The sequence below is a fragment of the Megachile rotundata genome, chromosome 11 (assembly GCF_050947335.1).
Source record: "Megachile rotundata isolate GNS110a chromosome 11, iyMegRotu1, whole genome shotgun sequence".
NCBI classification, from domain to species: Eukaryota; Metazoa; Arthropoda; class Insecta; order Hymenoptera; family Megachilidae; genus Megachile; species Megachile rotundata.
Genome location: NC_134993.1, coordinates 15178066 through 15199022, shown reverse-complemented (window position 1 = coordinate 15199022; position 20957 = coordinate 15178066). Strand labels below are relative to the sequence as shown.

At 33.5% G+C, this 20957-nt stretch overlaps 3 protein-coding genes across 7 annotated transcripts; 1 reads left to right on the top strand and 2 right to left on the bottom strand.

The window, feature by feature from the left end:
• Window positions 1–698: 698 nt before the first annotated feature.
• On the bottom strand, window positions 699–3423 carry LOC100882121 (NCK-interacting protein with SH3 domain). The gene is made up of 9 exons (XM_003705701.3): window positions 3283–3423; window positions 3014–3198; window positions 2111–2953; window positions 1836–2038; window positions 1664–1767; window positions 1353–1571; window positions 1113–1285; window positions 946–1043; window positions 699–886 (listed from the first exon to the last, which is right to left on the bottom strand). The coding sequence occupies exons 1-9, from the start codon at window positions 3305–3307 to the stop codon at window positions 796–798; spliced, it is 1941 nt and encodes a 646-aa protein (XP_003705749.1). The 5' UTR covers window positions 3308–3423; the 3' UTR covers window positions 699–795.
• A 128-nt stretch (window positions 3424–3551) lies between these two features.
• Window positions 3552–13746, top strand: LOC100880355 (C2 domain-containing protein 5). 5 transcript variants are annotated; one of them, XM_076537020.1, is made up of 15 exons: window positions 3559–3692; window positions 4316–4548; window positions 4770–5167; window positions 5228–5368; window positions 5447–5663; window positions 5745–5864; window positions 6965–9510; window positions 10063–10215; window positions 10302–10470; window positions 10550–11345; window positions 11412–11928; window positions 12014–12183; window positions 12261–12386; window positions 12465–12611; window positions 12678–13746. In XM_076537020.1, the coding sequence occupies exons 3-15, from the start codon at window positions 4798–4800 to the stop codon at window positions 12762–12764; spliced, it is 5559 nt and encodes a 1852-aa protein (XP_076393135.1). In that variant the 5' UTR covers window positions 3559–3692; window positions 4316–4548; window positions 4770–4797; the 3' UTR covers window positions 12765–13746. The 5 variants fall into 5 exon arrangements, with proteins under 5 accessions (XP_076393136.1, XP_076393135.1, XP_076393134.1 ...); XM_076537019.1 differs by lacking the exon at window positions 3559–3692 and adding an exon at window positions 3714–4194; XM_076537021.1 differs by lacking the exon at window positions 4316–4548 and having other exon boundaries at window positions 3552–3692.
• Window positions 13747–13944: 198 nt separating this feature from the next.
• Ms (neuropeptide receptor myosuppressin) lies at window positions 13945–20867 on the bottom strand. The gene is made up of 4 exons (XM_003705703.3): window positions 20712–20867; window positions 20266–20629; window positions 14284–14493; window positions 13945–14226 (listed from the first exon to the last, which is right to left on the bottom strand). The coding sequence occupies exons 2-4, from the start codon at window positions 20417–20419 to the stop codon at window positions 14138–14140; spliced, it is 453 nt and encodes a 150-aa protein (XP_003705751.3). The 5' UTR covers window positions 20420–20629; window positions 20712–20867; the 3' UTR covers window positions 13945–14137.
• Between the last annotated feature and the right edge of the window lie 90 nt (window positions 20868–20957).

The window sequence follows — 20957 nt, the reverse complement described above, 5'->3', positions numbered from 1 at the left end:
TCATCACGACAAGTAACCTTTGAAAACGTTTTGTGTCGTGATCGCTAAACGAATTGTTAATTTCGTTCAAACTCGTACAGTAATATATAATATCATTCACAAGAGAAAATTTAACATAAATTAAGAAATAACGTATGACTTAGAATACTATTCAGACACGCACAGACGTGGACTAGACTATTATAATAGTTTACAGAGAGACCATGATTGGTTTTGAGTAGGACTAAATTCTTCCTTTTTGGTGCGAAGAATTTTTTAGAAAGAGCTTTTATAGAAATTAGATCCTGTTATATGCTCCAATTTGTCTTTAATATATCAGAATGATATTCGAATACTTATATAATTTTATCCGTGCAGTCAAACTACTTAATTACGCTAATTTATTTATCTATATTAGGGTACTTGGAATGATTCTAAATACTCCGATGGTCCTCATGCTTAGAACGAGAAAAAAAGTTTCTCCTTATATACACAATAATTTTTAAATACTTGTCTATTTGTGTTTTTGTTCCTTTTTTGTGTTCTTTTTTTATCTAGAATAAGTGATATTGTTTAATAGAAAGATTAAAACGGGAAAAATAGAATTTAATGCGCTTAAAATTCTGCGAATCGCGTGTGCGTTCATAATTACGTTAGCTGAGCAAAATATATGCAAAATAGAGATTAGAAAAATAAAGAAGATTTTTCTGATCAGTAACCTGATTCCTCTGCACTGTGTACAGCAACGCTTTCTTACACAAGAGTTTGCAAGTCGTCTTCCTCCAAATCTTTATTCTCGGAGGAGGAAAGTAAATGTCACATCTTAAATAAATGCGGAAATTCATTGCTAATCTCGCGTACCGACTGCTGGTCTTCTTGACTTTCCCCAGTCTCCTCGCAGAATATCCTGTGAAAATATTTGTTTCGTTATTAGAAGAAAAATTATAAGTTATATGTAATACACACCTTGTGAAACATTTCAATAAATCTTCTGAACGATATCTATGTTCGTTATAACTGGATGTACGAAGTACTCTTCGGCATAATTCTAAATATTGTCTACGCTATAAAATTAATAATTATGTTATAGTTATTGCTATTACGTGGACAAAATTTTTATTGTAATTTAATACCTTATCTCCGGGAAACATGTCATACAGTTGGCGCAATATAATATCGATTAGTACTTTCACGTCATTGGTATAGAAGAGACCTGCCGTAACGTCGTTACTGAACAGGTCGATAAATAGCTTCAGTACAGAATGCGGTGGTGGTGGTTGATGATCAAATATTCGTACAGGATCCTCTATAATGAACCACTTATTTATGAAGATTTCAACTTTACTTAAATACTTTTTGTTTATATATCCTACCTTCCCTGTTAAATAATAGCAAAATTTTTTCAGTAAAATTTTTTGCAACCGTCCTTCCCTTCAACGCATTCAGAACTATATTCTCTGAGTTCGTGAATTGTAAATTATAAGATAATATTAAATTCACAAATAAATCTGGAATCTGATCTTCCAAATCCATGTCAGGAGGATTCTCTATTAAGTCCAGAATAAATGCTATAAAATCTGGGCCGAGTTGCTCTGTAGGAAAGTTTATAATAAGTATTTATAGTAAGCAATGAGAAAATTGCAAGTTAATGCAACATGCACAATGCATTACCTACTTTACTCACCCAAATGCGTAACAGGCATAGGTTCACCCATTGAGAAAATCATAGTAAGTAATAATGAAGAATAATTTAATTTAGTTACATTTCTGGGATTACTTCTCATGTCTCTGTTGGAAAATATGGTTCAAATTGTTACATACCACACAAACTGATAATGTAATTTACTTTATACTACCTTGCTAGTTCCATAGGCAATACACTGTTTAACATTATGGTCAAAATCACAGAATCTAGACTACACATCACACCAAATGACTGTAAGAGTAATTGTCTGATAGTCCACCTAGGCTCCATTTGATAATACTGTATTAATATATTAACTCCATTATATTGATCCTGTTGTAAAACGTATCTAGATACATTTGCATCAGCATTTGTCTGCAAAATTAATAAATAACATAAATTACACATATAAGTTGATTGAGTACAATTGTATAATATGGTATGTACCAATATAGAAGTAAGCTCTTTTATATAATCAACAATAATAGATTCATCTTCATAAAGCATCCAATTTCTCTGTTGAGAATCTTCTTTACAAGAAGTAAGCTCTGTAAAAATTACTTTTAATCTGTTAGCATCATATGTTTCCTCTATACTCATTTGTGATACTGTAAATGGTGTTTCCAACTGATGCAATAGTGCATCAAAATAATGGCTCACATTTGGTGGCAGTAATTGTTGTAGACCAGAAACAACTACTGTGACAGCTACTTTAGACATTTCATAACTTAACTGAGTATTTCTCCGTACTTGGTCAAGTAACTGATAAGCTGTATGAGAATTGATATCACATAGTGAAGTCTTTTTCTTTATAGGTGAACTGTTAGGGGTTTGTCTGGCACTACCCTGAGAAGGACTTTTGCGAACATCTGTTTGAACCTTTTGTGTTTCAGAGGAAGATTGACGTGGCAGAGACTGCTTTCTTTGATCGCTTATAGTACTGTGCTGACACTGTGGAACAACTGGTGCTTCCTCTTTATCTGTATTACCATGCACAGTTGTCTGTGCAGTCATGTATGAAGTATTACTCTGAGCAGGATTGACATCTCCTTCTTGTACAGTGCAGACAGGAGATGAAGATGTTTCTCTGGTAGGTGTGACATTCCCAAAATCTGGAGGCATTGGAGCTTGCTTTTTAGGTTTCTTGTTCAATTCTGCTAGCTTTTTCTTTTCTATTAATTTTAGAATAAGATCCTGCTTATCTAAGTGTAATCCACTTTGTTTCTTAGTCTCTGCAATCGCATTTGCTATACAATCTTCCAAAAACTGAATCAATACTTGGGACGTTACCTGAAAGTCACTGGATCTTGTAAGATCTATAATGACTTATCGAAAAATTACTTGATTTACCTTCACGGTGGTGACATAATTAGAAGGAATGTATCCAATATGGCCATCCCTGTTGACAACTTGCCACCAGTTCCTCTGCTTGGTGTTAGTTTGATATAAAATAAAGTAATCACCTTCTTGAAAGCTGAGGGTTTTGGCAAAGGTGGCCTTGAAATCGTAGAGAGCTTTAAGGACTTCATAGTTTTCTACACAAGTAAAATGAGAGTTGTTAAAGAAGAATACGGATTTGTGAAATTAAACAACCGCAGGGAGATCGATTACCGACTCACCTAACCTCATGGAATTGTCACTCATGATCGCGAATTGAAATGGAAAATAATGTTTGTTCTCCAGATGGCAACGCCCAGGTGAGAACTAAACAAGTGGAGAGCTGCCTACCACCGTTCACTAATTTCACTTTCATTCGTGCTCGACATTATTTTTTTATACTATCCTTTTTTGTTGGTGGACTATAGATGAAATGAGAGGCCCTCTATCACGTACAAATGTTCCAGACTGCAGCAACTGCAGTAATAATCCCTCACGGGGGATTTTCAACGCATGGTCAGATTAGAATTTTATGTGGGTGCATAACTCTGCTCAATATTGCTTGAAATTATTCAATTAATACTTGCACTTGAACTGAACTATGTAGTGAAGATATTAAATATCTATAGAACATATTCGTATAGTCGCATAAGTAAGTATAGTCACGCAAATATATGAATTTCATTCAAACTTCCCACTTCATTGGAGCGCAAAAGATAGCGCTCTCTCCTCTTTTTGACTATCCCCCCCTCATTCAAGTTGTTCCCCTTACTTTCGTATGCCATATGTCCACAATCTGTAAATATTTTAATAAAAAGACTACCATAAAGTAATATGTACGCTTATCAAATGCTATAATTGATTGAAATTACTCAATGGATAACAGAGTTCTGAGCTTTTAAGTTCGCATAATTTTCGCGACGTCCTTTAACCTAAAATAGAATGAGATATATAAAATCGGGATCCTACGATGTTTATGTTCAACGTGATAAAACGTAGAAATTCCCTAAGAAGCAATAATCTGGGCGCTATCCAATTCCAATTATAATGTTGTTACATATAATATTTGGATTCCAAATGTTATTGGTAAAATAACTTGTAATACGATAAGCGGAAGAATATTAACGGCGGTGAAGTAATCGATAAAGTTGCTGGTTAGCATCGTTAAAGAATATTTATATGACATTTTATCATATTCCTTATGTAGATAATACTTTCACACGCTGTTTTATATATATTATAAAACTTGCAAGATATATTTGTTGGTATTTATAGAGAAATTCTGCGAAGCAAAGGGTACGCGATGCATCGTTTTAAAGAAGTGATAGTAAACAAACGTCAACTTAACGCAACGTAACAAACTTTTCATTGCAATACATTATTAAAATGACTAATGCAATATTAATACGTAATTACTTCTTTGAATTTTTTATATACTAATATTGCAAATAACTTAAACCACTATGAAGCGATAACGTATGTTCAAATGTATAAATCGTTCTGACAAAGTAAGTATCATTATGCTTTACAAAATAATTTTTCTGCATTGTACTCTTGTTAATGATATTTATTATATTCCTTGCACTATAAAATATTTTATTTAGAAGTATTTTCTAATCATAACCTTCGTTATTAGAATACATACATGTGATCAAATGTATTATTAAATTAACTATATTATTAATTAATTACTTGCCTGCAGTAATAAAATACAATTTATTGATTGTAGAGATTAATTGAAACGAATCTCCATCACAATGCCAGGCAAAATAAAAGTGAAGGTATTGGCAGGTCGTAATTTACCTGTAATGGATCGTTCAGGTGATACGACTGATGCATATGTTGAATTAAAATTTGGCAATATAACATTTAAAACGGATGTATGCAGAAAGTCTCTGAATCCTCAGTGGAATTCAGAGTGGTATCGATTTGAAGTTGATGATTCTGAATTACAAGATGAGCCACTACAGATCAGATTAATGGATCATGATACATATTCTGCAAATGATGCAATAGGAAAAGTATATATAAATTTAAATCCATTATTGTTACCTGGAGTACCTCCTACTGTTAAGAACATTTGGACTTTGGAGGCAGCTATGAATACCAACACTGGTTCACAAGGTGGTATGTATTTGGTCTCCATGATTCATAAGATTCAAATAATCTTGTAATGTCTTTTTATAGGTTCAGTTATGACAGGATGGATACCAGTATATGATACCATGCATGGTATTCGTGGTGAAGTTAACATCATTGTTAAAGTAGAATTGTTTTCTGATTTTAATAAATTCAGACAATCCTCTTGTGGAGTACAATTTTTTTATTGTAAATATATTGAACATAATTTTATCAGGCTTTAGAAATCATTTATACTATTTAATATATTCTATGGTGTTCTTTTAGCACCAAATATACCTCATGGATATCATACTCAAAGTATACATGGTTTTGTAGAAGAATTAGTTGTAAGTGATGATCCAGAGTATAAGTGGATTGATAAAATAAGAACACCCAGAGCATCTAATGAAGCCAGACAAACCTTATTTTTTAAATTAAGTGGAGAAGTTCAAAGGAAAATTGGATTGAAAGCTCTGGATCTTGGTGGAAATGCTGTTATTGGGTGAATCATATATTTCTGTTAATGTTTTAAGCTTAACAGTGACATTCAAATTTTAATGAAATTACTTTCTTCACTAATTAGGTACTTACAAAACTTTGATTTGGAAGGTGAATCTGGTATTGTAGCTCGAGGTATAGGTACAGCTGTTACTCTTGTAAAGCTGCATGATACCTTGAGTTTCCCATCTGACAATATTGAAGAGTAAGTATATACAGTATTTTCTCTCATAACGTGTTTAAGCGTATTTCTTATGAGCGATTTTTGCATTTCATGTTCTAAACCATTATGCTCTAAAACTGACATTCAATCAAGTGCTTGTACTGTAGTAATAATGGTAATGCTAAAAACATTTTATTGAAGTGTTCTGTGTTGTGAATTATAATGCTGGTTATTTAATGAAATATTGAAATTTCTTTTATTGCATAGTTTTTGTACGAATAAACAATTTCGTATAATGCTTGTTATTAATTAAACGCATGTACAAATGCTGTAGGTATTATTTCTGTTATAAAAGTTTGCGAATTCTTTTTTTATCATAGAAGAAGTGATGTTTCTTTTGTCTTACAAGGAATCTTTCGATTTTCTTTTCAAAATATACTAACATTATTTAAAGAAGTTACAACATACTAATGTGTTTATAATTTCATTTTGAAATAGTTCAAAGTCTGATGCGTTTATATACGAATAAAAATAAATGTTCTTGTATCGTGTAATGTTCTATTCACAGTTCATCACTGGTACATTATTCAGGTGCATTAAGTCGCATTTGACTTCTATGTATTGGGTGTCCTATTTCCGTAAAATTTCCATGAGAAAAGAAGAGTATTTCAATATTTTATCATTTTTGTATCTTCGTATTATGCTTACACGTTTGTAACTACATATTTGTTTCGATAAGAAGAATTTAATGTTAAAGCCTCTGCCAGTGTAGTAACAAAGACCACGAAAATGAGTGTTGCAATAATATTTTATAAACTTCTAATCAACGTATCATTTTTCTAGGACACCCGGTATATAGAAGCTAGATTGAGGTCTGATGCGCGTGCATAAAAACCAGGAAGAAGTGTGTAGAGAATGGAGCACTGCGATATACTGGAAATGACTAGGTACGCTACACGCGCATCCAACTTTGATCGTTGATCATACAAGATCTAATAATAATCGATGAAAGAATTAGTTTACTAGAGTCATTCTTCCCATTTTTTACATTTAAAATATTTAAAAAATTATGCTTGTCAGAATTTTATTATATAAACTAATTAGGTCTTTTTCTTTTTATCCACCCGCATGTGCCTATATAGGGCATTCTTTTCACAACACAAAACACAAAAGGAATGTGCAGGACTGAATGAAAGTATATCGTTATTTCCTGTCTCTCCTGTGAATATTCCTGATCCTCGTATTACAAATACGCGAGTCGCGCGTAAAAAGCATAATTTACCACATCGCTTAAGAGCACTGAGAAGTCCTAAACGAACAATAAAAATGACAAAGTGCCCATGCAATGAATTAAAGGGTACTGCGGATAAATCATTAGAAGGCTTGAAGAAAACTTCAGTTTCTTATCCAGCTTTACCCGAATCGGTGATACAAGATGCATCCATAAGAATGATGTTGGCTTTAGAGGATGAAAGAGGCGAAAGTAATAAAAGTATATTAGACCTTCGCATGAGAAACTTCAAAAGATTGTTCAGTACAAGTGATGAAAGTAAAATGAGTAATCCTCTTTTAAGTTCTTCAGCCAGATCTTCAATTGTGAGTATACATAATCCATACAAAGAAAAACATGATAAGGCTAAGATGGGAGTAGCTGCTCTTTTAATAAAATCTATACATAGCGTACCTTTAGAAAATGTTCATGAAGATAATGAAACAATGGCATCCACTCCAGCATCTGATAATATGAAAGAACATGAAAATGATACTGAAGAAAAATATGAAAATCAAATGAAAGAAGATGCTTATACAAATGAAAGTATAAAGTCAGAAATCAGAGCAAAGAAACAACATGATTCCTCCTTCGAGGAAAATACATCTAGTTCTAATAATGTGTCTGATGAATCTTCAATAGATAGTACCAGTTACAATGTTTTGAGTGACTCAAAGTTTTCCATTGATGAAGAGTTAGGAACAAGTAATATATTGATAAGAAGGCTTACTAGAACCAATACTTTTCCCCCATTAAAACCTAAATTGCCAAAAATCAGATTGCCAAGTAGGGATAGCGACACGTGTCCTCTTCAAGAAAGTACACCTCCACTGTTCAGATGTTTATCCACGAATCACATACCGTATAATGCAGAATTTACTGTCAGTTCACGAATTAAGAAAAGCAAACAACGTGTGCGAACAATGGCAATCAATGATGCTTCATCTAAGGCTACATCAGAATTTAATACAAATGTGGAAAACAAAGATTTGCAACGTCAAGAGATACACAACTCATCAGATTTTGATCGTCCATTGGCGACGAGTACTCCGGAAGAAATTCCTCCTCCTTTTTTTCCAGAAACTGAAATTAAATCCATTACTCCTGTTTCTGAGAAGCGTGAAATACCTGAAATCGCAGTGCCAGAAAACAATGAAAATTACGTTCTCAGTACTACTGAATATGATACTTCCACTAATTTGGATAATATAGGAAATTTATCTTATGCTGATGATTCTGAAGTATCTGTCTCAGCATATTCTTTATTGCAAAATGCAAGTGACACTGAAAATAAAGATAAAACAATAGATGAGGAGAAAAAATATTCTTCATCGCTCAAAGAAGCAGACAGTGTTGCTTACAAAGAATCTTTTAAGAACGAATGTTTGGAAAAAATGGAAGAACGAAACACGAAGAGTACACCAGAGTTGAGTTCGTCAACGCATTCGTTACCATCCTTGAAACAGTTTAAAGAGTCTACCGTACAATCCAATTTAAGAAAAAAAAGTAGAGATACTTTAGCATCAAAAACTTCTTCTAGTGCAGAAAGTTTGATACAGTCTTCGAGCAATGAATTATATGATGTAGCACACCAGAACAGACAACGTCGGATGTTAGATTTAATTAAAATAATTGACACAAAGATGATGGTACATCCAGAACATCAAACTGTCAGCAATGGTGGTCGTTTCAAAAGGAAGAAACGTGATAGAATACATAGAAATTTTAATCCCCAGAATTTACGGAAAACATTGCACAATCAGTATTTAAGAAAACATATGCGAAATTACAAGAATGCAGAAGTGGTATACTCGTCCCCACTTTCAAAGGATCTCCCGCTAGATGAATCCGCACCACCATCAATTATGACACCCGACTCCTCTTCCTATAACTCCTCTCTAGAAAGTATAATCATTCAATCACATTTATGCAGAACTGAATCATTTCATTTAGATGAAAACGTTCTCACCAAAAGATCTACAGCTAATTTAAAATCTCATGAAATTGCTGCTAGAGAATTAACTGTAGATACTCCAAGCAGCGATTCACTTAAATGTAGTAGTGATATTGTAGAAATGAAGCAACTAAAGCCAAATGACACTAACCTTTCAGTCTCACCTGCATCTGTAGATCATGTAGAAAATAATAGTCATAGCATTTATAATACAGAAGAAATATCGAATCATAATGAATTCACTAATATTACTAACACTGCTAATATGACTTACAACTCGTGTGTGTCCCATCCTTCTCCCAATCATAGGCAACAAGATGAGGCATCTTTAAGTCCATCTTATCCACTTCCGGCTGTTCCTTCTATGGTTTCAAAAGTATGTCAGTTACCAACGACTAAGGCACAACCTACTGTTTCATTGCATCGAAGGTCCAGTGATTCTGATTTGAGCATTACTCCAAAAGGTGAGTTTTTTCAACTACAAATTATTTGAACAATTACTGTAGTAAAGAATATAATTTGAGAAATAAATTGATGATAAAATTTCTAATTTAGTTTTATAGTTAAAAATGGTTCAGGACATAAGTGGGTTTATTTTTTTATGTAGTAAAATAAATGCATTATCTTCATGATTGCATTGACCTTTAGGTAGTTCATTGTGAGTTAAAACTTAAATTACAGGATGCCTCATAAAGTGACTTATATCCAGCAAAGAAGGAATCCCTGAAACAAAAATCTTGTTCATGATGATTCCAGGTGGTTATAGGTAATCACTCTTTTAATTTATGTACTTTTTGAAGAAAAAGAATATTTAATTTCCTCCTTTATTTATTAGTTATAACACTTACATAAAAATTAAGAAGTAGTCTGAAGCGTATATTACTTTTTTGGACAAAGAATCACTTTATGAGACATTCTTTTCTTTAAAAATATTGCGTTTGTTTTAATACAAATTTTATTTGTACATCAGTCCTTTTTTAAAAACGATTTAAAGCAATTAGTAATGTATGCTGTAGGTAATTCTTTTGGAACAAATGATAAATCAATGACTGGATTATTGAAAACATCAACTGCTGTTATAAGAACTATGAATCAGGATGCATTTGAAATGTTAGAATATCCATTTATTACGATGCAACAGTATCCACCTGGATTTATTCTTCATATTGGTAAGCATCATAGTGCGTTAACAGTTTCATCTTTGTCATTTGCTAATGTTAGAAGTCTGAGTCATAAGGTATGTACTTTGAGACAGGTGGTCTTGTAAGTTCAAGGTCAGTGAAGCTTTTAGAAAGAATTAGCAACTTGGAAGAACCAGAGAGTCGTGATTCTTGGTGGAAAGAAGTTAGGATGGAAGTTAGATCACACGCAAGAGCATTAGCTTGCAATGTTGTCATCGGTTACAGGGAAGAAACAAGTATTTGGTAAGGATAAAAGAATTAATAAGAGAATTAATATCTAATGGACCAATTTATACTTTATTTATTATTTATTGGTTTGCAGTGATGATGTCTGTGTGCTGAACGCATATGGTACTGCAGCAGTGATCAACTTTCACAACTCCAATCAGGATTCAGACAATGTTTTTATCAGTAGCAAAGGACAATTAGGATCCGGTACAAATTCTGCTGAGACAGAACGCGAAAAAGCTCAACAAAAATCAGTCCCTATAAAAGTAGAGAAAAGCGATACCGATACATCCGCGCCCACCTCAGCTACCCAAACTGGCAAAGTAAGGCATATATCGGAGAGTAAAGATCACGAAGTTCAGATTCATAGTAAATGTAGTTTGTGCCATCTCCCCTATAACGAATCAAGCGTCCCATTTCGTGTGAATGTTTCAAAGTGTGCTGTTTGTAAACGTGCTAGAGTACCAGACGTGATGTTCACGACTATAGAATTACCAGAAAATCTGTCAACAACCGGAAGAGGATGTATCATACAGGCCATCGCGTGTAAAGCTAAGAAAGATCTCAGAGGAGAACTAAATGCCAAAGAGATATCAGACTGTTTGCCATTCTTAGAATACGAATTACACAGTTTACTCTTAAACAAGCTAAAAGTGAAAGGGATGAACGCGATATTTGGCTTGAAGCTACAAGTTTCTGTCGGGGAGCGACTGATAATTGGTATGGCTGTGGGTACTGCTGTTTTTGTAGCCGCATTGCCTACTCCGTCCATTCCACAGATCGCATCCGGAAATTCTTGGCACAAAGAGGAACAGCTAGCAGAGATTCAAAAGACTTTGGTCGAGACTGTCAAGCAGAACAGAGAGTTTTATCGTCTTAAACCAGTTGGCGTAGGTGTATTGACTCTGACTGTTCCTAAAACTTGACATAGTTCACAACTGAATTTTTTGTTGCAGGATGTTGAAAATGGACGAGTGACGACTTCAGACACCGATGAATCGGACGATGAACTGCCTGACTTAGATTTTAGCGTAGGTCCAAGGGATACTTGCGTATTAGAAGTAGATGACATCGAGGATATGGATAGAATTTCATTGTTAATGGACGATAGACCACCCGATGATTTTCACGTAGTAAATACTCAGACGATTCCTGGTCTAGACGACCTGGAGATTGTAAGAAATTTACAGATGTTCACCCAGATCTCAAGGACAAAAATTCCTGCTGGACAATTCGCGTCTATGCCTTCAAAGTATTTTACCAAGTTACTTCAGTCAGTATACTTTAAATTAAGAAGAATGATTCCTTGTGCACTTTGTGATATGCAATTTAAGCTAGCACTACCTGAACCAGATGAGATACAGTTTACAGTGATTGGAATGGCTCTTGGGTTAGGAGAACCTCTTAAAATAAACAAATCTAAAAAGAAACCAATGAGCCACTCTGTAAGCAAGGATCAGGTTAAAAAGTCAGGTAAATGATTAGTCATTTGCTAATCTTAAGGTTAGGTTAACTATACTTAAGGTTGGGTTAGGTACTTTATGACATATGTTTTTAGATGACAGTGATATGATATTTAACATCGACGTAGATCACACTGAAGTGTCATCGGATAATGCATCCAGCAGCAATATAAATTCATCTACTCTAATTAATGCAGCAGCATTGAAAATACGAACGCGGTCGCCCCTGCGTTCTAAAGTTCATACAACATATAAACACAAACATGTGGGTTTCAATGTTGAATGATTATATATGGAATATTATAATTAACGTGGTTATAATATCAATGTTAATATTTGCAGGTGCCTTTAAAGGGAAGATATGGCGTGGACATAACACCTCTGTCTTATTTACCTGGAGGTCGTATCGAGAGATACCTAGGAAACTTAAATTTCTTCTTTATTCGGGAGAGCACATCCATTAGAGAGGTTCGTGCTCTCACATATGTTCTAATAAATATTTCTAACCTATAACATTAAATTCATGAAAATAATTATATGTTACAGAATGGTGGTTTAAGCGGATTTACGCACAGTTTCGTGATGGAAGTCTTAGCAATTGTTCGCGCACACATTACAGCCTTGGGAGGCAATGCGATGGTGGCATTTTTTATGACCAAGTGCGTGCTGCTTCACAGCCCTCATAAAAATCAAGTATGCATCAATTTAATTGAGTGTGTTGTACATTATATTGTGCACTCATTGCATCTGAACTTTCAGGGCCAATGTCTGATTAATGTCGGCGGGGACGTAGTATCTGTATCTTATTTTGCGGACGAGAAGCAAACTGGAGCCTTAAATTGCTGACCCCAACCTCCTCATTCTGCGCCCCCATAGCTACAATTGCACTCCGAGAAGCAGCGACGAAAATTCGACTTCTCACTAATCGATGAACGTCGTTAGTTATGTTGGACGGATCGTATCTCTTTATCCTGTGATAGATTAGGGCTTGTAAATAATCGAGTCTCTAGTTCATAAGTATTGTAATTCGTATAAGCCCTAAAATCTTGGTCAAAGTAGATAAGCTTATTGAAATATGTACTTATGTACTTTTAGTCAATCTGCTTTTATGTAATGGTACAATAATTGTGTTGTATAACGCACATACAGTTAAGCAACTCTAGGGACACATATCGAAAATTCTAAAGCTGCTTCGACGATTAGGTGCCTTCAGAATTGTACATAAACGAGTTTTCAATTTGTTTATTGCTGTTAAAGGCAAACTGTATAATTCGGGCATCTGAAACGCGTCTCAATCGATCAAAAACGAAACCAAAAATAAAAGAGAGTAGATATTCTTTTAAGAGTATTGTACTGAGTTTTGAAAATTGTTCTAGAATGTTCCCACGAAACATAGTCTGGTAAGGTTTGTCGTTTTTAAAAGACGAAGGTATAAGCATGATAATCGATGTTAATGTGAATGGATGTTAGTTTCCTTTGGAATATGGTAAAAATTGATGGTGTGTGCAAATTGATCTGACAGGAAATATTCAAGAATATGGAATTGTTTGTGATTCTGTAGATAATAGAGTGATAAAAGATTATACAAGCAATTTCCATCGAAACGGGAAAATTACTCAAATTTCGCAATTTTTATCCTCTTAAGATTTTTTTTTAGAGAATGACTAGATATCGTACAATTCACCAAGTACCTTGTACATCGGATTATTATGCATGTATATTCAATCCTTTACAATTGTTGTTTCTAAATAGACATTCTTTATCCTTGTGATCCAACAGTTATTGTACAAACATTAAACCACACAGTGAATGTGCATTGTAAAATGAATTTGCCTTTTATTTTTACAGTCATCCTGTGTTACAATTTAAACAAATAAAATCATAAGCAAACTACAAGTGGAATATTAATCCTTCTGTTTAAAATAAAGAAGCTGTCCATAGGTTAGGTTAAGGTTAAAATACAACTACATTATTATTAAAAATAATTATAAAATGGAACAAGGAGGAAATATTCTCACAACGATAATTGATGAATTAAATATCCATATTTATTGTTTAATTATTTGCTAACAAGAAATAAAGAGAGGACGGCGCTTAAATAATACTGTTTCATATGTAAGAATCTGGAAACAGATACAAAGGTCTTCATAGCTGAATGAGGCAATGACAAGATTCGAAGAGATTCAATTCTTTAGAATATTAAGCATAATTCTTCACGTCTAGCGACGTTTTCCAAAGCGTAAGAAAACGTGATCAACATCCTGTCTCTTAACACCGCTGTCCAGCAATGGGATGTTCTCGTGGAATCCTGTAAATCGAATAACGATTAATTATTGAGAAACTGAAGAGATAACGAAGAGTATACCTGTTATATGATTTTCTTTCTCATCGATGTAGCTTTCCATCTCTGAACCGAGTTCGTATATTCTGGAGAGGGCGGCGCAGACTTTGCGGATCCTTGGCGGGAGATCGTCCAGGAATCCAGGACTACATTGAGTAGGTAGTGCCGCGGAGACGTTGTAGACGACCGCCATTGTCATTATCAGGAAGCAAATCATGACTGTGGAACCCATGTCTGTAAAATAAAATATTAGAAATATAAATAATAATATAATGTTTCTAATAATGTGTCTAATAATATAATGTATAATATAAGTCACAAGTAAAATAATGAAATATGAGAAACATAAATGATAGCACTATAATATAATTTGTGATATAAGTCACAAGTAAAGTAATGAAATATTAGAAACATAAATGACAGTACTATAATATGATTTATAATATAAGTCACAAGTAAAATAATGAAATATGAGAAACATAAATGACAGTACTATAATATGATTTATAATATAAGTCACAAGTAAAATAATGAAATATGAGAAACATAAATGACAGTACTATAATATAATTTGTGATATAAGTCACAAGTAAAGTAATGAAATATTAGAAACATAAATGACAGTACTATAATATAATTTGTGATATAAGTCACAAGTAAAATAATGAAATATGAGAAACATAAATGACAGTACTATAATATAATTTGTGATATAAGTCACAAGTAAAATAATGAAATATTAGAAACATAAATGACAGTACTATAATATGATTTATAATATAAGTCACAAGTAAAATAATGAAATATTAGAAACATAAATGACAGTACTATAATATGATTTATAATATAAGTCACAAGTAAAATAATGAAATATTAGAAACATAAATGACAGTACTATAATATGATTTATAATATAAGTCACAAGTAAAATAATGAAATATGAGAAACATAAATGACAGTACTATAATATAATTTATAATATAAGTCACAGGTAATCTCCCTGATGGTCAAGTTATATAAAAAGGACATCTTTATGTACAGGACACCTTATAATATCTCTTCAGTTATTAAAAGAATAGAAGTAACACCTTATATAAAGTAGTTACACACTTAAGTATCTACTGAAACTTATATCTTTGGACATCACAAAAAGACCACGAAGAGGATAAAACCATCTTGAGGTGTTAATTAAGTGGTAGCCAGTTCGAGGGAGATTATATTTGGGCCGAAGTGGCGCATGGAAGATTAAAAAAAAACGTAGGGGCAGGTTCTGGCGACAAGAAAATTAGCTCGTTAGTTATGAATACAAGGGAGTCCAGGGGGAAATCAATTTTCCAGTAACAGGTTTCCGAAGGTGCGACACGTTTGCGACAAAGAAAAGCTGTTAACAAGTTGACAGGCAGTTGAAACTGTTACACGATAATACAAAACGTACCATGAGAAGAATTATAGAAATAAAATTTTAATCAGGAGTCAACTTGGAGACAAATAAAATTGTATGTCTGACGAAGCGCGGACTGTACTACTTAAAATAGAGAAGAAATGTTTTCTAGCTCTGACAGTAGGTTTCTTCTAATGTAATGTAGCAATTTATCAGTTTGTATAGTTAGAGTTAATGTGAATGGCATTCAGAAGTCTTCATTAAGTGTAGTTTCTATTGTTATCTCCTATCCATAGTTAGTGTCAATGTGAATGGCATACAGAAGTCTTCATAACTGCAGTTTCTATTGTTATCTCCTATGTATAATCTCCTATAGTGTTCACACTGCATCTGAAAAAATTTTAAATATTTTGTAATCTTCATATTTAATATAATATTAAAAAAATTTTTAATTATTACAGAGTAGCATCCTTTCCTCAAATATTTTATACAAAAGAATTGTCAGGGAAAGAAGTTGCTATAAAAACAGAGAAGACGAGGAAACAAACGTGCATAAAGATCGTTTGCAAGTGAAAATCGTTTTAGAAGGAAGCGTTTATCCAGTGCGCGACAGGACAAAACAACAAAGAGTATCGTGTTACAGAAGACGCGTCTCAAAAGCACGCAAGCGAGTCAGAGAGTCAGGAAATCGTATTACTAGAGTTACGTGCTTGGAATGTTTAGTAGTTTTCACTCGGTTCGAAGTAAATATAAAACAGCGCACCGCGGGAGTTCAATCGTCGTCGAAACTGAGTTAAAATGAAAAGGACAGACGCTCCAAATGCCGTGCAAAATACTTGCTAACCGTGTCGATAAATTTTACTGGAACCAAATAGAAAAATTGTGAAAAATCGCAATGGTCAGACGTAGAGACCTCTTCACAAAATGACTGACTTGTATTTTATACAAATTTAGAAATTAAAGAATGTCTCACAAGGATCAGATGTAGCCAGGTAGATGATGTGACCTCTTCACAAAATGACTGGCTTGCATTTTATACAAATTTAGAAATTAAAGAATGTGTCACAAGGATCAGATGTAGCCAGGTAGAGGATGTGACCTCTTCACAAAATGACTGGCTTGCATTTTATACAAATTTAGAAATTAAAGAATGTGTCACAAGGATCAGATGTAGCCAGGTAGATGATGTGACCTCTTCACAAAATGACTGGCTTGCATTTTATACAAATTTAGAAATTAAAGAATGTGTCACAAGAATCAGATGTAGCCAGGTAGAGGATGTGACCTCTTCACAAAATGCCTGGCTTGCATTTTATACAAATTTAGAAATTAAAGAATGTGTCACAAGGATCAGATGTAGCTAGATAGAGGATGTGACCTCTTCACAAAATGACTGGCTTGCATTTTATACAAATTTGGAAATTAAAGAATGTGTCACAAGGATCAGATGCAGCTAGGTAGAGGATGTGACCTCTTCACAAAATGACTGACTTGCATTTTATACAAATTTAGAAATTAAAGAATGTGTCACAAGGATCAGATGTAGCCAGGTAGAGGATGTGACCTCTTCACAAAATGACTGACTTGCATTTTATACAAATTTAGAAATTAAAGAATGTGTCACAAGGATCAGACATATCTAGGTAAAGCATGTGACCTCTTCACAAAATCCTTGCATTTTAAAATTCAGAAATTCAAATATTTTGACACTAAACAATTCTGCCAATGTGACACAAAATTTACAAATATTTTGCATAAGTTTTGGAGTAAATTTTCAGTATGAATTTTCAGTGACAATGTTTGAAATGTTGAAATCCTTCAAGCAGTTAACGAAGGACCACATTAAATTAAAATCCCAGTTACGTCAATGTTGAACTTGTTAATAACTCCGTTATGTATCGATAATTAATCCTCAGATGGAATTGCTCCAGTGACCTTGTGCCTTTTTATTACCCGCGGTGAAACGAAGAAATTGTTTTTCTTGTCAGGACTCGATTAAAATGAATGTGGCGTCGTTACCAACGGACTCATTAACTGTAGCATTGGTAAATCAACGTTCATATGTGTTTAATTCCTTATTGAACGGTCCATCTTCATCGGAAGTAAATAATACCACAGTAATTAAGTCGTTAACGTCGCAACTCCGGGGCAAAAAAAGAACAAACTAAAAAAGAAAGGGGATGAGAAATTAATCAATGGCTTTTATATATCGAACAAATTGAATAGTTTTTACTCTATTTTACCCAAGTTTTTAATACCAAGCTACGCTTCCTTCCAACGTGGTTTCATAAATTTCAATTCACGCTTGTTTCTTTTCTGCAGCCAATAAAATGTCCACGGTGCACTTGTAAATAAAAAAATGAACGGATAATTCTATTACCAAAGCGAGATGCTCTTTTAAAACGTACAAGTGGTCTGGTAAATTGCTTCCGGCTAATTTAATTTGTAATTTTCACAGAGGTAACTGCTGGGAATATTTTTACGAAAATGTTAACAAATCCAGAATGTAGAAAATTGTGATTTGTATGATATAAGAATTCGGACATTCATTATAACAAACTGGAAGATTTTTCTTGAACGTGACACAGGTAATCCCTACGGGAAACAAGTAGAAACGAATGAAATTCGTGCCATGTTGTTTGACCTAACTCTATATATACTACTTAAGATGAAATAGTAGATTCAATAAGGCGTTCGTTTATCCTACGCGTCTTCTGTTTGCTTCTTCTAAACCTTTTAAGCCGGAGTAAGAAGAAAAACAACGAATGCTTGTCCTCCAAACACTTGCAACAATTAAATTTGCGAAGGGAGAAGTTGCAGAGGACGCTGAATGGCACTTGAGGTCCTCGCCGAGAAACCTATGCAAATCTTGATGAACCGAGACACCTGACGTGCAGATCGATCAAGAAACCAGCGAGATATCGGCCACAGAATTGTCAGGAAATGAACGTCAGTTCTTAATCGAGTTTGTTACTGAAATATTGCAGCGCTCCCTTATTGTGAACACGTGATTCGAAGGTCTGAAACAGGAAGTATAATTGGAAAATATATTCTAATTGGGAATACATTTTAATTTGCGAGGAAATTTATGGTTATGAAATTACAGGGCGGAGAGAAAGGTATTAAACTTTCTTGGAACACAGCGAATTTTCTTGAGATCATCTAACTTTCTAATTTTAAAAATTAATAATTAAATATTTTTGGAGATTTCTATGTTCTGTAAGAGGAAACAATAACGAGTGAAAAATAAAATACCTTCAAATCCATAATCCGTTTTACAGTTACTAAAAATATTATATTCCATAAAGCTCCGTTTATCCCCTCAGTAATTACGCTCGACGTTAAATCATACTCTAAAGAATTAAAATTAAATCTGACTTTGAAGTTTTAATTGTCGCAAAATGTACAACCTTAGAGCAAAAGCTTGTATTATAGAATCATATAATGGAACTTATAGTTCACTGGAATTAAACGTAGAAATTCCACACGTCGAATAGACGCGCGTTCGACTGGAATGTCGAAGGAGATTTATTCGGAAAGAATGTCACGCATTGTGTGATCTTATGTTCGATTTTCTACTTGAATGAACACAGATATTTATTCCCCTTATGGGTGTCGTGGAATTTATTAGAAATCATAATCTATTGATTCTCATTTCTTTATATCTTTTATACTTTCACTTTTTCATTCTTTAGTATATTAAATATTAGTATTCTGTATCTTCATAGAGTTTCTACAGTCTCATCCTTAATAGACAAATTCAATAGTATAATAGTATTACATTAATCTTTCTGACCAACTCTTATCCTTCAGATATGATAAACAAAGTATATTCAATAGTATATATTAATTTTTCTTCTGACAAACTCTTATCCTCCAGATATAATAAACAAAGTATATTCAATAGTATATATTAATTCTTCTTCTGATAAACTCTTATCCTCCAGAAATAATAAACAAAGTGTATTCAATAGTCTATATTAATCTTTCTTCTGACAAACTCTTATCCTCCAGATATAATAAACAAAGTGTATTCAATAGTGTATATTAATCTTTCTTCTGACAAACTCTTATCCTCCAGAAATAATAAACAAAGTGTGTTCAATAGTGTATATTAATCTTTCTTCTGACAAACTCTTATCCTCCAGATATAATAAACAAAGTGTGTTCAATAGTATATATTAATTTTTCTTCTGACAAACTCTTATCCTCCAGAAATAATAAACAAAGTGTGTTCAATAGTATATATTAATCCTTCTTCTGACAAACTCTTATCCTCCAGAAATAATAAACAAAGTGTATTCAATAGTATATATTAATCTTTCTGACCAACTCTTATCCTCCAGAAATAATAAATAAAGTGTATTCAGTAGTATACATTATTCTCTCTGACCAACTCTCATCCTCTAAAAATAATATTCTTGTTAGTAGTTATTAAATGATAACCAATGAATAAATCTTTGACTATTAACAAATCATCTACAGTTCTATCACAATAAAAGTAGTGTTACAATTAAAAGAAACTTGCAAGAATTACTCCACTATAATATTTCTTCTATTGTACTCCAATATATCTTTGCAATCAAAATAAGCTTAACAATACTATAAAGTACAACACCCCAAACCTGTTGCCCAAAAGTAGAAACTATTCCTCGAGTCAGAGGGATGGCAAGCTGCTCCTCGACGACGGACACACAACAAGAAATACACGTGTGAAGGAAGTCGGTTTAACGTGATGTTGAGAACGGTACGATAGTGGTGAGATTCGCAAGGGTTCATCCCTTAAATACGCGCCGTTTCCACAACGACCATGCGCGGTTCAAAGCGCCAGGCGAAATCGCACGCATATTACACACTCATCTCGTGGTTGATGTACGTTTTCAATTTTCCCCTCGACACATAAAATAAAACTTTCATAGAGATGTTGTTGGTTATGTAATAAGTGACTTCTTGTATCCCCTGTCTTGTTTTCCTGCTTGAATAAGTTGCCTGCAAACGAGATTTTAACGGTCAGTTGCTTGAACTTTGGAAACTTGGGAGACAAGGCTTATCAATTTTTTAGTAATCTCACCTGATTTGCTGCGGGGTGGTTTGATACACAGGTATTGGAAGGGATCTCGTTAAAAAATTTTACGCATTTGGGAGACTCAATTAATAATCGAAGTCAATGGGAGATTTTTAATAACTTTCTAAACAATTTCCTTTCTTCTCCTCCTCCACAACTTTTATCCCCATTATATGTTTGCGGAGAAATCAAATTTTCTTCCATAAGCGCCCTGCAGAGGAACCGAAGTTAATAACTCAATACATTATTGAA

What these genes read in the sequence shown, in the direction of transcription:
- Ms (XM_003705703.3), bottom strand. Translation starts at nt 20,419, where the DNA reads ATGAACCCTTGCGAATCTCACCACTATCGTACCGTTCTCAACATCACG. An exon ending in TTTCTACTTTTGGGCAACAG is followed by an intron (nt 14,494 to 20,265) that starts GTTTGGGGTGTT and finishes TTTATTTTACAG; the next exon opens with ACATGGGTTCCACAGTCATG. An exon ending in GAAAGAAAATCATATAACAG is followed by an intron (nt 14,227 to 14,283) that starts GTATACTCTTCG and finishes TTCGATTTACAG; the next exon opens with GATTCCACGAGAACATCCCA.
- LOC100882121 (XM_003705701.3), bottom strand. Translation starts at nt 3,307, where the DNA reads ATGAGTGACAATTCCATGAGGTTAG. An exon ending in TTGCCTATGGAACTAGCAAG is followed by an intron (nt 1,768 to 1,835) that starts GTAGTATAAAGT and finishes ATTTTCCAACAG; the next exon opens with AGACATGAGAAGTAATCCCA. An exon ending in ACATGTTTCCCGGAGATAAG is followed by an intron (nt 1,044 to 1,112) that starts GTATTAAATTAC and finishes TTAATTTTATAG; the next exon opens with CGTAGACAATATTTAGAATT.
- LOC100880355 (XM_076537021.1), top strand. Translation starts at nt 4,798, where the DNA reads ATGCCAGGCAAAATAAAAGTGAAGGTATTGGCAGGTCGTAATTTACCT. An exon ending in GGATCAGGTTAAAAAGTCAG is followed by an intron (nt 11,929 to 12,013) that starts GTAAATGATTAG and finishes ATATGTTTTTAG; the next exon opens with ATGACAGTGATATGATATTT. An exon ending in ACAGCCCTCATAAAAATCAA is followed by an intron (nt 12,612 to 12,677) that starts GTATGCATCAAT and finishes CTGAACTTTCAG; the next exon opens with GGCCAATGTCTGATTAATGT.